Source organism: Anabrus simplex, chromosome 2, assembly GCF_040414725.1.
Source record: "Anabrus simplex isolate iqAnaSimp1 chromosome 2, ASM4041472v1, whole genome shotgun sequence".
NCBI lineage: Eukaryota > Metazoa > Arthropoda > Insecta > Orthoptera > Tettigoniidae > Anabrus > Anabrus simplex.
Genome location: NC_090266.1, coordinates 724,904,094 through 724,917,370, shown reverse-complemented (window position 1 = coordinate 724,917,370; position 13,277 = coordinate 724,904,094). Strand labels below are relative to the sequence as shown.

The following is a 13,277-nucleotide window of genomic DNA, read 5'->3' as shown; positions in this document are numbered from 1 at the left end:
TTACGTGGCGATGATGGGATAGGAAAGACCTAGGAGTTGGAAGGAAACGGCTGTGGCTTTAAGATACAGCTGCAGCATTTGCCTGGTGTGAAAATGGGAAACCATGGAAAACCATCCTCAGGGCTGCCGAGAGTGGGGTTCGAACCCACTATCTCCCGGATGCAAGCTTACAGCCACGTGCCCCTAACCGCACAGTCAACTCGCCCAGTGGATATTTTAAAGTCCCAGTTCTATGTAGAACGCTCAATAAAAGCCGGCAATAACTTAATGAAGTACATGCTAAGTGACCGTCGTGTCAACAAAGGGAACAAGAGCTGCTGTATTCCTATCTTTCCATATATCAATTTATCAGGGATTTGATTTTTTTCTATTACCTAAAAGTATTAAAAAACCTACACACAAAAAAGGTCGAGTAAGCAGGTATGGTAATTCAGTTTTAAAATAATGTTAAAACAAGAAATATGAAATCCCAAATTTATTCAACCTCTATACAATTTCTGACAATACTTAGTCAAAGATGACAAAGTAGCAATTTTGTGAAGGGGAGTAAAAAAGAACAAAATCTAAACACAACTAAGTACGGCAAGGCAAGGAAATGAGGACACATAGATCATGTTTCATAACAGTAAGTACGTTTACATGCAGGATTCAGATCGATTGACCGGAGTACACTTCCCATATTGAAAACGCCATGTAAACGGGCACTCGGTTCGGATTGAGTCTCAAGGTCGATACGGTAAAATCTGGGATCGTATCGTACTCGGTTCGATTTGAGTTCCATTTAAACGCAGATCGCACTGAGATCGTATTGAAAACGACTGCGCACACACTCCATGTTTGTTCTGACAAAATCATCATCATTAAAGTTCAGTTGAAATAAATCTAATAAGCCAGTAAATATATTTACCTGTATAAATGATCAGCAACTGCAATCTTATTACAAGACGGCCAGCCCTGGCAATTAAAAAAAATCACGATAACCTTCTGTTGGGGGTAAAACTGGAATGTGCGTTCTATCTATTGCACCAATTACATTTGGAATACCACATATACTTTCAAAATTGAAAGTAATCTCCTAGGCTTTTACTTCATTTGGAGTTTTTAAATTCTAAGAGGTGATATCGATTTTACTACAATTCTGCACCGTCTGTATACATCGATGTTGCCTGGCGGATTCAATACGACACCCGTACTCAAATACTACATGTAAATGGGGATCGTATTCAATATGGTAAGTGTACTCAAATCGATTTCAATCCCCATGTAAACTTACTGAGAGAGTAAAAGAAAACTAAGATGCAATAAGGTTGCCCAGCTAGCCTTTCAGTTTTATTATTCAACTCCTCTATTAAGGATAGCTGAAATTTATGAACTTTGCACTTTCTTAGGTATGTGCTAGAGACATATTCCTTTTCAGCTAAGTATAGTACCTCCTAAACATGTGTTCTCTCAAATATTACTTAAGAAAAGAGAATAATTCTCACAGAACTTTAGTATAGAATGTAACTGGAACACTTACCTGAAATATCACTGTTTTATAGCACAGCCTGAGAGTTACAAAACTTCTATTAAATATTCAGCTTCGTAGACCATGAACAAAATGTGAGAATGACACCGTCAGAATAAGACATCTGCCAGAAATCATTCGAGAAATGTACCAAAATGGGGATTTCATAATTTCTTGAAAATGCAGCTAGCTTGCAGTAATCTTCACCTTCCAATGAAGAGATTATTGGCTGAATTGATACTGCACACATGCATGCACATTCTCTCTTCAGGAAACTATGTAATCTTATTTAGAGCACTAAGGTTTCACAGATACATCATATTCAACCATTTCATGATCTGTAAGAGTTGTAGTTTCAAATTTTATTCACCACAAAATATCCACAAATGCAGACAGTGTGCAGAAATAATGCATGGAAACATACAAAATTCAGTGAGCTGAAATAGTGACATTTCTTTCAAGTCCATGTACAAATCTGTCCTTTCTTTCTCACTAGTTAACTTCTTTTGAAGTATGTTTAAAATAATGTACATCTCTACAAAATTGATTTTTCCAGTAGTGGATTTTTTCACGAGGAACTTATATGCAACACCATTAGTATTGATCAGCCTTTAAAAGAAAGAAAGAAAGAAAGAAAGAAAGAAAGAAAGAAAGAAAGAGATCCATCAGAATGATAAATAGCTTGAAAAAGCAAACAAATATAAAAATTCTGAAAACCTAAATATATAAGGTCCATGCATGTTTACTCGTGTAACTAAGATACAAAAGAGAAAAAAATAGCTAGAGAGTGTATAATGAATTGCACCAAACTAAGTGCAATGTCAACACAATATACAAGGTACATATGTACGTGGATACGTACGTACACACATTTATTAAAATTCCTCCCTTTTAACTAATTTTAAAACAAATATAAAAATCCCCATTTCTTTTTATTTTCTGAACTAATATCTCAGTAACTAATAAACATACAAGCAAGTGCATGACCAATTTGGAAATCAAGATTTCTTTACAAGTCTGCAACCATTAATTTACAATTAAAAAAAATGGTTAGTTGCTGAGCAGTTTATCCCACACAATCAATAGTATTATAATAATACTAATAATAATAATAATAATAATAATAAATCATCAGAACAAATAAAGGAATGAATGGTGAGAGAAAAGAAAGGAAACAATGAAAGAAAGGGAAGAAAAGTTCTATCTAACAAACGCAAGTCAACTGCCAGATGCAACACAAATGACCCAGATTTGAATGCAGTTACTGGCCCATCGTATCTTAACGCTCGCTGGTTAAGTACGAGTTACTTTCAATTGCAAGTGCAGAATTTTCAAAGTGGGCACATTTAGGGTATCAACCTTACATCCTTACAGGAAGAAATATCTTGCATAACATGCAAGCTGCAAACAAAAATTACTTCCCCTGTCTTCTAAGGTCCAAAATTATGGAAGACCCACTGCATATTGTAAGCTCACTTTCATTGTGAGACAAACAGCACATGTAGAGTTCAAGGAGGGAGAATATACAAAACTGTTCAAATGACCAAATATGTTTTGCACAACTGGCCTCTCAACAGAGACACTACAACAAATTCAATTTAGCTACCTTGGTTCATGGACAAGGTAGTACATACCAATCTTTTATTTTATAATTTTAACTAGATAATCCCTGCACATATAGTAAAACCTCCACATTCTATGTGGGGAGTTATCTGTCTCTGATAAGGGGATTAGGTGGTAGAACTGTGAATTACTTCAGTTTTTCATTTATCCCAGTGATGGAAAATCATGCTCGTCATCCACTTTTGGAGCACTCTGCCTCTGAGTTCGGTGGTAAGCATCACTCCTGTCTCCGAACCCACGAACCTGTTGAAAGATTTAAATGAAATTAGTTAAAGATTTAAAAATGTGCAAATCTTGCTGTGTTTTACACATTGATTTTTTTTAAATAAGCATGTAAGAAGGCACTATAGCTACTCAAGACAATCAAATTCAAAACACTTATCTTTTAAAAAATTATCTGAACAACTAGTGGGGAGGAACAGAAGTTTAATGGCCTCATGCTCATACTGAACAGATGCAGTATAACCTCGATGCATCGTTCAAGGGGGAGGGGGGAAATGACTGTGGATATGGGAAAACTATAAATGCGGGTGACACAAAATAGGGGCAAGCAAAATAATAAAAACGATGATGGCGTGTGACCTCCGAAGCCACGTGCAGATCTTTCGAGTTATCGCGTGACAGGCGATCTACACACCTATAAAAATGCGGCTCTACCTATGATGAATCCTAATGGATAAATCTGCGCGTGCGCACGCGCGCGCACACACACACACCCAAACTGTCGGAATTAACCAACAAAAGTTATAATCCCCAACCCGATTGTGACCCCTCGAACTTGAGGCCAACATCTGCTAACCATTTAGCCATGGAGCCGGACATTCTCACACGATACATAACGGTGTCAAAATATTGCAGTCCCAACATACGCGATGAAAATAAAAGTGCGACTTTTACGCCGTTTCGTTGAACTTTTCCTTGCATCTCGTAGTAATTAGAAAACCTTCAAGGTCAGTTCACTTATAGTAAATTAATGACATATGTGGATATTACGACGATAACCTGTATTTTGGTAAAGATTCCGTAGACCCTTCGCGAACAATAGGTTAGAGATCCCACATGGAGCGGCTCGGATGATGTCACAGAGGTTAGAAATTAAACATGGCGAGCCTCGGACGATGTCACAGCCAGCCAATAGCAACACAGAAAATGGTGGCAAATTTCAGTTTAACAGTGCCTCAGTTTTAATTCTTGTAAATAAGAATACTTCTAGGGGCCAGTTAGTGGGTCGAGAAGAAGCATTGGCACCAGGAGGCTCATACTGAGCTTGCGCGTGAATAACCTGCGCAAAGCACTCCGGCTTACGAGAGCCTTACTCAAGATTAGCAACTCTTAATTGCTCATACATTCTTGCGTAACAGGTTGCTGCTATTATGTGCTAGAGTATTCAGCTGTCTCTTTAAATTAAAAAAAAACTTGCATGAATTTTTCTTATGCATGATCAATCCATGCGGGAAAATTGTGGCTGAGGACAATTTTCTTTTTGACGATTGATGCGATAAAACTACTGAACAATGGATATGGGAAAACGACAGTTCCGAGAACTATCCATCAAGGTTCTGCCGTATACATATTGATGAGTCACTAAATTTCAAACTAGAGTAGCTAATGTAGATTAGGAATATCTGACCAAAACATCTCGCATTACATGTATTATTACTAGACCTGGGATTTTAGGCTCTTAAAAAATTGGTTTTAGGCGCCTAAAATAGGCTTTTAAAAACAATTAAATAGGCTTTTAAAAGAGAAAATAGACACTTAAAATATGTTTTTAAAATGTGTGGATAGGCAGGATATAGACTTTAAAATATTACAATATACACTTAAACTGTAACATGATACTCCTTTACTTTAACAAACGTGGTATCCCTATTGTTAACCGAAATAACTGCAAAATTAGGACAGAATAAAAGACATGGACAGAATAAAAGACATTTCTCAAAAACATAAAGTCATGTGTCAAAAAACTTATGGATTATATGATATATCTTTATCAGTACTAAACTAAAACCTTAATACTAAAATCATTGTATAAAATTACAGCATTGTAGGCAGCCAATAACGGTGTAAACGCGAATGCAGTATGTGTTTATTATTTGTGAGGAACATTCCTACATTACTTTCATTCGTAGTTTGCTTTACAGTACATAATAATCTTCCTCAAATTTTCCAATTTTTCTTCTTCAAATTGTCTGTTAAAATCATTATGAAATCAGAAAAAGAGCGCTCCATACTCACAGATGTTAGAGGGGCATAGGGAAATTTACCTACATTTTTCAATTCAATTTTACTTGGTAAGTCAACCTTTTCCCCATCCATTACATGATGTACCCTTTTCAGCACTGAATAACCTGGGTTCCTCTGCAGTACACTAGACCACTTGTCTATTATTCTATCCCCTACCTTGCCCCTAGCACTTTGTATGTTATTCTCAGCTTCCTCAATAGGGAACATGCATAATTTTCAAAAATATTTTTTTTTTTAAAAAGTACACCAATGAAATAGTACGTAAACGTATTACAGTGGGGTGAGTTGCCTTGTTTTCTACTATTTAAAAAAATGTTCAAAAGTGCTTTTCCGCAAGGCGAGTGAAACGGCCTCTGACGTAAGCGGCGCGCTGTGACGTCACGATCCAGTACCGCATGCAGCTCTACCAGCCATTGTGCATCAGCCGTTACTAAAAGCCGATTGTTTATTATTCGTGATCGCGAATAACTTCAAAATGACAGAAGAAAGGTTCAAAACAGCACAGTCAGACAATCTATCATGCGTAGATATCATCATTAGTGAAAAATAGCGACTTTTGTGGCCGTAGAAATTCGCGGATAAAAAGCAAGTTTGTAAGTGGCATCTTTTATATACGTGCAATGTACTGTGACTCATAGTATTAGGATAACAACGAACCTGGATAGAAATCACATCACTTTCAACATTTCCTTCTAGACTGATTCCCATATTAAAGAATAACATTACATTTTCGGGCTTTCAGCATTAGTAAAGCAAGAAATCGGATTTCAGTACTAACATAAACATATAGGTAGCATTATAGTACTAGTCCGCCTCTGTGGTGTAGTGGTTAATGTGATTAGCTGCCACCCCCGGAGGTCCGGTTTTGATTCCCGGCTCTGCCATGCAAGTTGAAAACGAATAGTACGAGGGCTGGATCGGTGTCTACTCAGCCTCGGGAGGTCAACTGAGTAGAGGGGTTTCGAATCCCACCTCAGGCATCCTCGAAGTGGTTTCTCGTATTTTCCCACTTCTCTCCCAGGCACCTAAGGCCACGGCCGTTTCCTTCCCTCTTCCTTGTCTATCCCTTCCGATCTTCCCATCCTCCAACAAGGCCCCTGTTGAGCATAGCAGGTGAGGCCGCCTGGGCGAGGTAATGACCCTCCTCACCAGTTGTATCATCATACCCAAAATCTCACGCTACAGGACACTGCCCTTGAAGCGGTAGAGGTGAAATCCCTCGCTGAGTGCGAGGGAAAAACCAAACCTGAAGGATAAACTGATTAAGAAAGAAAGAAAGAAAGAAAGAAGGAAAGAAAGAAAGAAAGATCATAGTACTATAGGTCTATATCATTCTCGATAAAATATATATTTATGGTTGGGGCAACTGTCCTACCCACTTCCGGGGCCCATGAAAGAGAAACATTAAATATCTTGGTGGAGGGAAAAAGTTAAACATGATAAAGATAAATATGACTTCATCTTGTTTTCACAACTCAGGCTGAGTGGTTCAGACGGTTGAGGTGCTGGCCTTCTGACCAACTTGGCAGGTTCGATCCTGGTTCAGTCCAGTGGTAGTTGAAGGTGCTCAAATATGTCAGCCTCGTGTCGGTAGATTTACTGGTACGTAAAAGAACTCCTGCAGGCCTGAATTCCTGCACATCGGCGTCTCCGAAAACCATAGTAGTTAGCGGGCGTAATGCCAATAACATTAATTACATTTGGCTTTTAACAAGCTGAGCATATGACGCAAGAAAAGTGTCTTGGTGACATTTTAGTCGTTCAATACAGGAATGTCTTTGGGTACTGTGACTTTTACTTTTTTTTTGCTATTTGCTTTACATCGCACAGTCACAGATAGGTCTTATCGTGACGATGGGACAGGAAAGGCCTCGGAATGGGAAGGAAGCGGCCGTGGCCTTAATTAAGGTACAGCCCCAGCATTTGCCTGGTGTGAAAATGGGAAACTACGGAAAACTATCTTCAGGGCTGCCGACACTGGGGTTCGAACCCACTATCTCCCGGATGCGAGCTCACAGCTGCGTGCTCCTAACCGCACGGCCAACTCGCCCGGTATTTTTATCCTTCGGTTTACTGACTTGGCTTGTATACCCTAAAACTTAGGTTAAGTTGGATAATATTTTAAACACCAACATCACTATTTAACTGAGCACTGTTAACTTATAAGACCCCAACAGACAAGCATTGGTTTTGTGTAGATATATATATTTGTTAAATTCACGTTGTTTCTTTTCATGACGTACACGCCTATTGTTTGTTATATTATAGAGTTCGTGGTTTATAGCATTTAAAAATCAGAGATTTAGCGTTTTGATTTTCAAATTTAGCGTTTTGTAGCATCTAAACTTCTCAAATTTAGCGTTTTGTAGCAAATTGGTTAAAAATAGGCATAATTTGCTAAAGTGCACACACAACAGTTGGGAGTAAAATCATACTGTTTAATCACACATTGCTCGTCTTGCAGTTTTGAATTCACTATGGAAAATAAGACAAACATCAACATAAGACTGCAAGTATTAACGCACACACAGGAATATGCTTATTTTCAAATTTACAAACACAATTTCAAAGTGAAAAATACTATTCTGAACGTATTTATCACAGTACAACACACCTACAAGGAAGAGGAATTCCAATGATGATTAAAGTACAACATGCCAATTGCTTAAAAGTTGTCCTCCTTCATTTGAGACCGCTCATCAGTTACAATATTAAGTTGTAGTTGCTAAAAACAACTCTACATCGACACTGTTCGTAGAGGCCCAAATGGACAGAAGTGCTGCCAAGGCAAAGGAAGGACTGCAAAACATTTTTTTTCTTCAAGTCTTTGATTGCAGAGTCAGCACATCAATATAGGCCATCTGTATCCTTACAAAAAAATGTCCCGATTTGTGACTTTCCGCATGCTGTTTGATCGTCACTTCGCTTCTACCCATGGCTACCAGACAATAAAATAAATCACTACCGTACTTTTAAACAGAACTACTACTCAACACCAATGTCAAGAATAACCGACTAAGATCAAGGGTCAATACACAAAGAGAATGAACGTGGTGCTTGAAAGTGTATTTGCTGTTTGATAGATTGTTCCTTGCAGTGCTCTTTAGTCAGTGAAAGAAATTCCACACATTGAATGACTTAACCCCTTGGCCTGCCAGTACTTGTGAAAGAAAATAATCCCTAACATACCATTTATTTTTTCGTCACTTTAACATAAATTTGATTAATCACATAAGAATACACAAAGCAAAGTGAGCTTTCAGCTCGTCTATAGTAACAGGAAACAAATGTTTTTGTTCGTAAGTATTACTGGTTTCAAGGGAAGCAGATAAATTAGCAAGAAATGTAGAGGCATAGGCATTGGTTTCCTTAGTAACGTGATCCCAGAACTGTGGGGTTAGAAATTCATTCCCTACGTCAATTTTTTCGTATAATTACCCAACCCCCTCCCCACTATAGAGTGAATTTCAAAAACTGGTTTACATGTTACAGAAAGAGGCTTATTGTCAACAAGATCATAATTCTAAGTATCATTTTACTATACTTCTCACCGGGCGAGTTGGCCGTGCGGTTAGGAGCTCGCATCCGGGAGATAGTGGGTTCGAACCCCACTGTCGATAGCCCTGAAGATGGTTTTCCGCGGTTTCCCATTTTCACACTAGGCAAGTGCTGGGACTGTACCTTAATTAAGGCCACGGCCACTTCCTTCCTATTCCTAGGCCTTTCCTGTCCCATTGTCGTCGTAAGACCTATCTGTGTCGGTGCGGCGTAAAGCAACTAGCAAAAAAAAACTAGACTTCTCACTCGTTCTTGTTACATTCTCGTTTTGTCACGTAGTTTCAATTGACACTATCATCTCAGAACTGAAATCGGAATCACTTTCATCACTGTCAGTTGAAGTATTTTCACTCTCCAGAGAATCATTTCCACTTTCAACATCACTATTTTCAAACCAGTTACGGCAATAAACTCATCCATGCCGCGCTTGGATGCCGCCATGATTGTTTACAACGAGCGTCAAAATGAGGTGCTTTTTTTTATTTTCCGTATTTCAGCTCAGAGTTACTATTTACACAGAGCTTCAGGTATCATCTGACATCAATCGGGTAGGCTACAAAACAAAGAGAATAAATCTCTCCGACCAGCTAATTGCGATAATGAACTTATAAACGTTCCGTGTAGCAGGACGGAAGTGTCCGATAAAGCATGTTACCGCTTTACGATCGCAATGGGCGCCGTAATAATTATTTCTCCTGAAATAAATAACAACATATATCTCATTTTTAAGAAAAAAGGCATCGTGTTTACAAAGATATATTTTTATTTCGTATAAAACTGCGAGTTTCGCATCTATTTCGCATAAATTGTAGAATTTCGCATTTTGAATCAATTTCGCATTTTATCGCTAATTCGAAATCGCTAAAAACCACTCGTACGGGTCATGTAAGATGAAGGCACATACACTGACAAAGTTTCGACATATTTCGCATTTATTGCAAATGCTAAAAATCACGAACTCTAATTATAGAGTATTTAGCTATAGCCTAAATTTCTTTACAAATGTAAAATCTTCAAAAGACATAAATAACTGTCGTATGCAAAGATAAATTGGTATAATTAGAGCTGTCAATATGGTTCATAACCCCTTTGGTTTATTACCTAGACATGGATCACCCAAAACATAGGTTAGGTTTGGAGAATACTTTAATAATCAGCATTAATTAATGCACTGTTTATTACTTTCATATTCCAAGATGTAAATGAAGCATTTAACTAAAGCATCATACATTAAAATTCAAAGTGTTACCACTAGAAGAGCTGACATGGAAAAGTGATTGAAAATTCAAACAAATTCAACTCACGTTAAAATGATCTTTAAAAAAATAAACTGTAGACTTTTCCGATATATTACCAGCATTTCTCCGACTCGCCAAAATCCATTTCTCCCTAGTTTTAGCATCTTTGGAACATTTATAAACAATTTGTTTGGGATGGCATGCGATGTGTTATTGCTTATCGGAAATATACACAATTTATAAATTTTCTGCCTCACTGTCTGCGCAGGATTCATTTTAAGTCTAAAATATACCACTCAGATTATTATCCAATGTATAGACTTCGAATTTAACCAAACCAGACACTAACAAAGTAGAAATACGCTAAGTGTATCCTGCTTCTCACAGCACACTATGTGTTATTTCGCCTGCTAATTCAGTCAACCTGTACGATGACGTCAGACCAATGAGATCGCGTACTTGCGTGACGTGACATTTTCGTACTTTAATTTAGATTTTTATCATGTTTGGAGTTAATATTTGTACATTCTGATCACATTTTTTAATTCTGCGTGAAATTTTGAATCAGATTAGCATATTTTTAATTAAAGCCCCAGATCATGCATGTTCCCTATTAGAGAAAATTGCTGTTTGAGACTGTTTCCTTTTTCCTCCATTTTTGTAATGTTGACTGGAAGAAATGAAAAATTTGCCTGAATATACGCAATGTCTCTCTGAACACGGAACAATCATTAAAAAACTGCTCTTTGACAGACGACACACATGCAGAGTTGTCAGTTAAAGGCAAATTGCCTATCACAGTCACGATTTCCTCAAGATATTCTGCATAATACAGGGCAGCTTCCATCCAGGAAACCCAACGGGTGATAATTGGCTGTGGTGGAAGGGGAATAGATGGGAGTTTCCCTCGAAAGATGGCTATTCTTGATGGAGCCTTACAGAACACTTTTCATTGTTGAAATAAGAGTATTTACTGCAGGAAATTCGGCCCTAACTGTTTTTGCGAGTCTATGAAAGGCATGGCCATGCAAGTAACATGAATTAAAGAAGGATAGAAAGTTTTGAGGAGAGGTGCAGTGGCAATCATGTAGGAAGCAGCATTGGAGACAAGGAGAAGGACTTAAGAAACATCAACACTCCTGAAAATTTTGAAAGCACTTACAAACTGTTATAATCGAAGGTGCAGAGTCACCATAATGTTTATCAAGCTTCGCTTTAGTCTCCTGAGGCGTTTTGCCTTTCATAAAGTAATTTTTAAACACCACACAAAGTTCTTTTTTGTCGATTTCTTGAAAATCACTTGAGTTCCTTGATTCGCACGAATGCCAAACACAAAGAAATAGACCAACATGGCTGAAACTTGGTGTGCGTTCATTCAAGAGATGCTACTAACTAAACATGACCTCGATACGCGCCGGTGGTGCCATCTCTCGGACTTTGCAAAGACTTTTCAAAACACCTTCGCAGATCCTTATCTTTGTGTATCTCGAAAGAAGCCGGGATTTGAGCAGCTTTCCGACTGCAAACCTTGACCTGTTTCCTGCTTGAACTGAAAAAGGAAGTTAATCAACGTTTAAATCAAGTTTAGAAAAAAGTATCTTAATGAGAGTTTTCGTTACAAGGGATGTGTGATCATAATTTATGTGAAACATATTCCTTAAAAGTGGACTTTTTCTTATGTCGGGGTTCGTTGGGAGAGGGTTTAAATATTGTGCTCATGGCGATTTGGCTGGGCCTTACGAAAATCTTCGTTAAAAGCGGGAACGTTAAAGCGGGGTCCTACTGTAGTGACTGGAAGCGTTCTTTGGAAAACTGCTGCTGCTGCTGAAAGCCAAACTCTTATTTTTAAGTATATTTCATACTTGTTCTCCACATTTATCACATGAGGATTTACCTAAAAAGCTGGAAATGAGATAAGAGTGACCGCACTGTTTAGGTTACGTATGCTATGAAGTTCCCGCCTAGTTCCAGAAGTTCCACGATGAGAAGATTAAAAATAAATAACAAGAAAGATTGTGGATATCGACAGGTGTGGCGGTAATCCGTTTTATTATCATAATGTTTAATTTTGAATGATCGTTGTCTCAATTTTTTATTAAAGCATAGTATGTTTAGTTTGGAGTTTCTGAAAATCAAGTAATAATAATAATAATAATAATTTTTTTAAGGTACGTTGGCAAGTAAAATAATCATCATTATGATTAGATTGTTTGGATCAAGTTTTAAAACCTACTTCTCTCAAAAAATAAACCCTATATTGACCCAAGTTACAAGATATTTAACGACCACTTTCTTAATGATTTCGCCAGCTATATAACCACCACCGTGAATATTTCTTAACTAAAGTAAATTCGTTTCCATATCCCGAAGTGGTGCAGCTCTTTTTAGACAGGCCCCCCCTTGGAAAGAAGTTGCATATACCATTTTTACCACATATTAACCTTCTTGCATTCGTAAATCTCTGGCAATTAGATACCAGGAATCGAACTCAGGTTCCTGAGAATGGCAACCAATTGTGCTAACCATTACGCTGGCGGACATTCGTAATTATAAAAACCACAGACCCGTATACATGGACTGATGCGTGTTTGCAATACGCGGGTTGGACATGAAACTACTCACATATTTGTGCGATGTCATCAGAGTTGCAGTAGGCCTACAGTACGGAGGCAGACATTTCTCAACTACGAAACACAGATGTACTGCATGAATTCGATGTGTTTTTATTATGTGGGTCGTACGGACAAAACTATTCACAAATTTGTGTTATGTCATCAGAGCTGCAGTAAGGCTTGTATCTGCTTCGAAGTCGAATCTTTGTTCTCTGACGAATTATGCCTTGTGTACGAGATTTCTTTTTCATTTTCTTCATCTCGAAAAGCGAAGGTGGGTCTAATATGGAAGGGGGTCTAGTACACGAGTATATACGGTAGTTTGTATTTGACAAACTAAAGCTATATTAACTGAGTCGAGGAAGTATGGCTTCCTTCTTAAATAGTGGAGAGGAACAGCAACACAAATGGAAAAATCTGCATTGAAAATCCCTTTAACCCCTCAACTTTTCCAAGGCTGCACAAAACTCTTCAGGTTTCCTGTGCTAGAGC

The 13,277-nt window shown here is 37.9% G+C and overlaps 1 protein-coding gene across 1 annotated transcript in view; it reads right to left on the bottom strand.

The window, feature by feature from the left end:
• Window positions 1-457: 457 nt before the first annotated feature.
• LOC136864404 (SERPINE1 mRNA-binding protein 1) overlaps window positions 458-13,277 on the bottom strand; it is a 277,245-nt gene continuing 264,425 nt past the window's right edge. Inside the window, exon 8 of the mRNA XM_067141348.2 lies at window positions 458-3,373. Coding sequence (XP_066997449.2) covers window positions 3,275-3,373 — 99 coding nt within the window. The 3' untranslated portion in view covers window positions 458-3,274. The remainder of the gene's footprint in view (window positions 3,374-13,277) is intronic.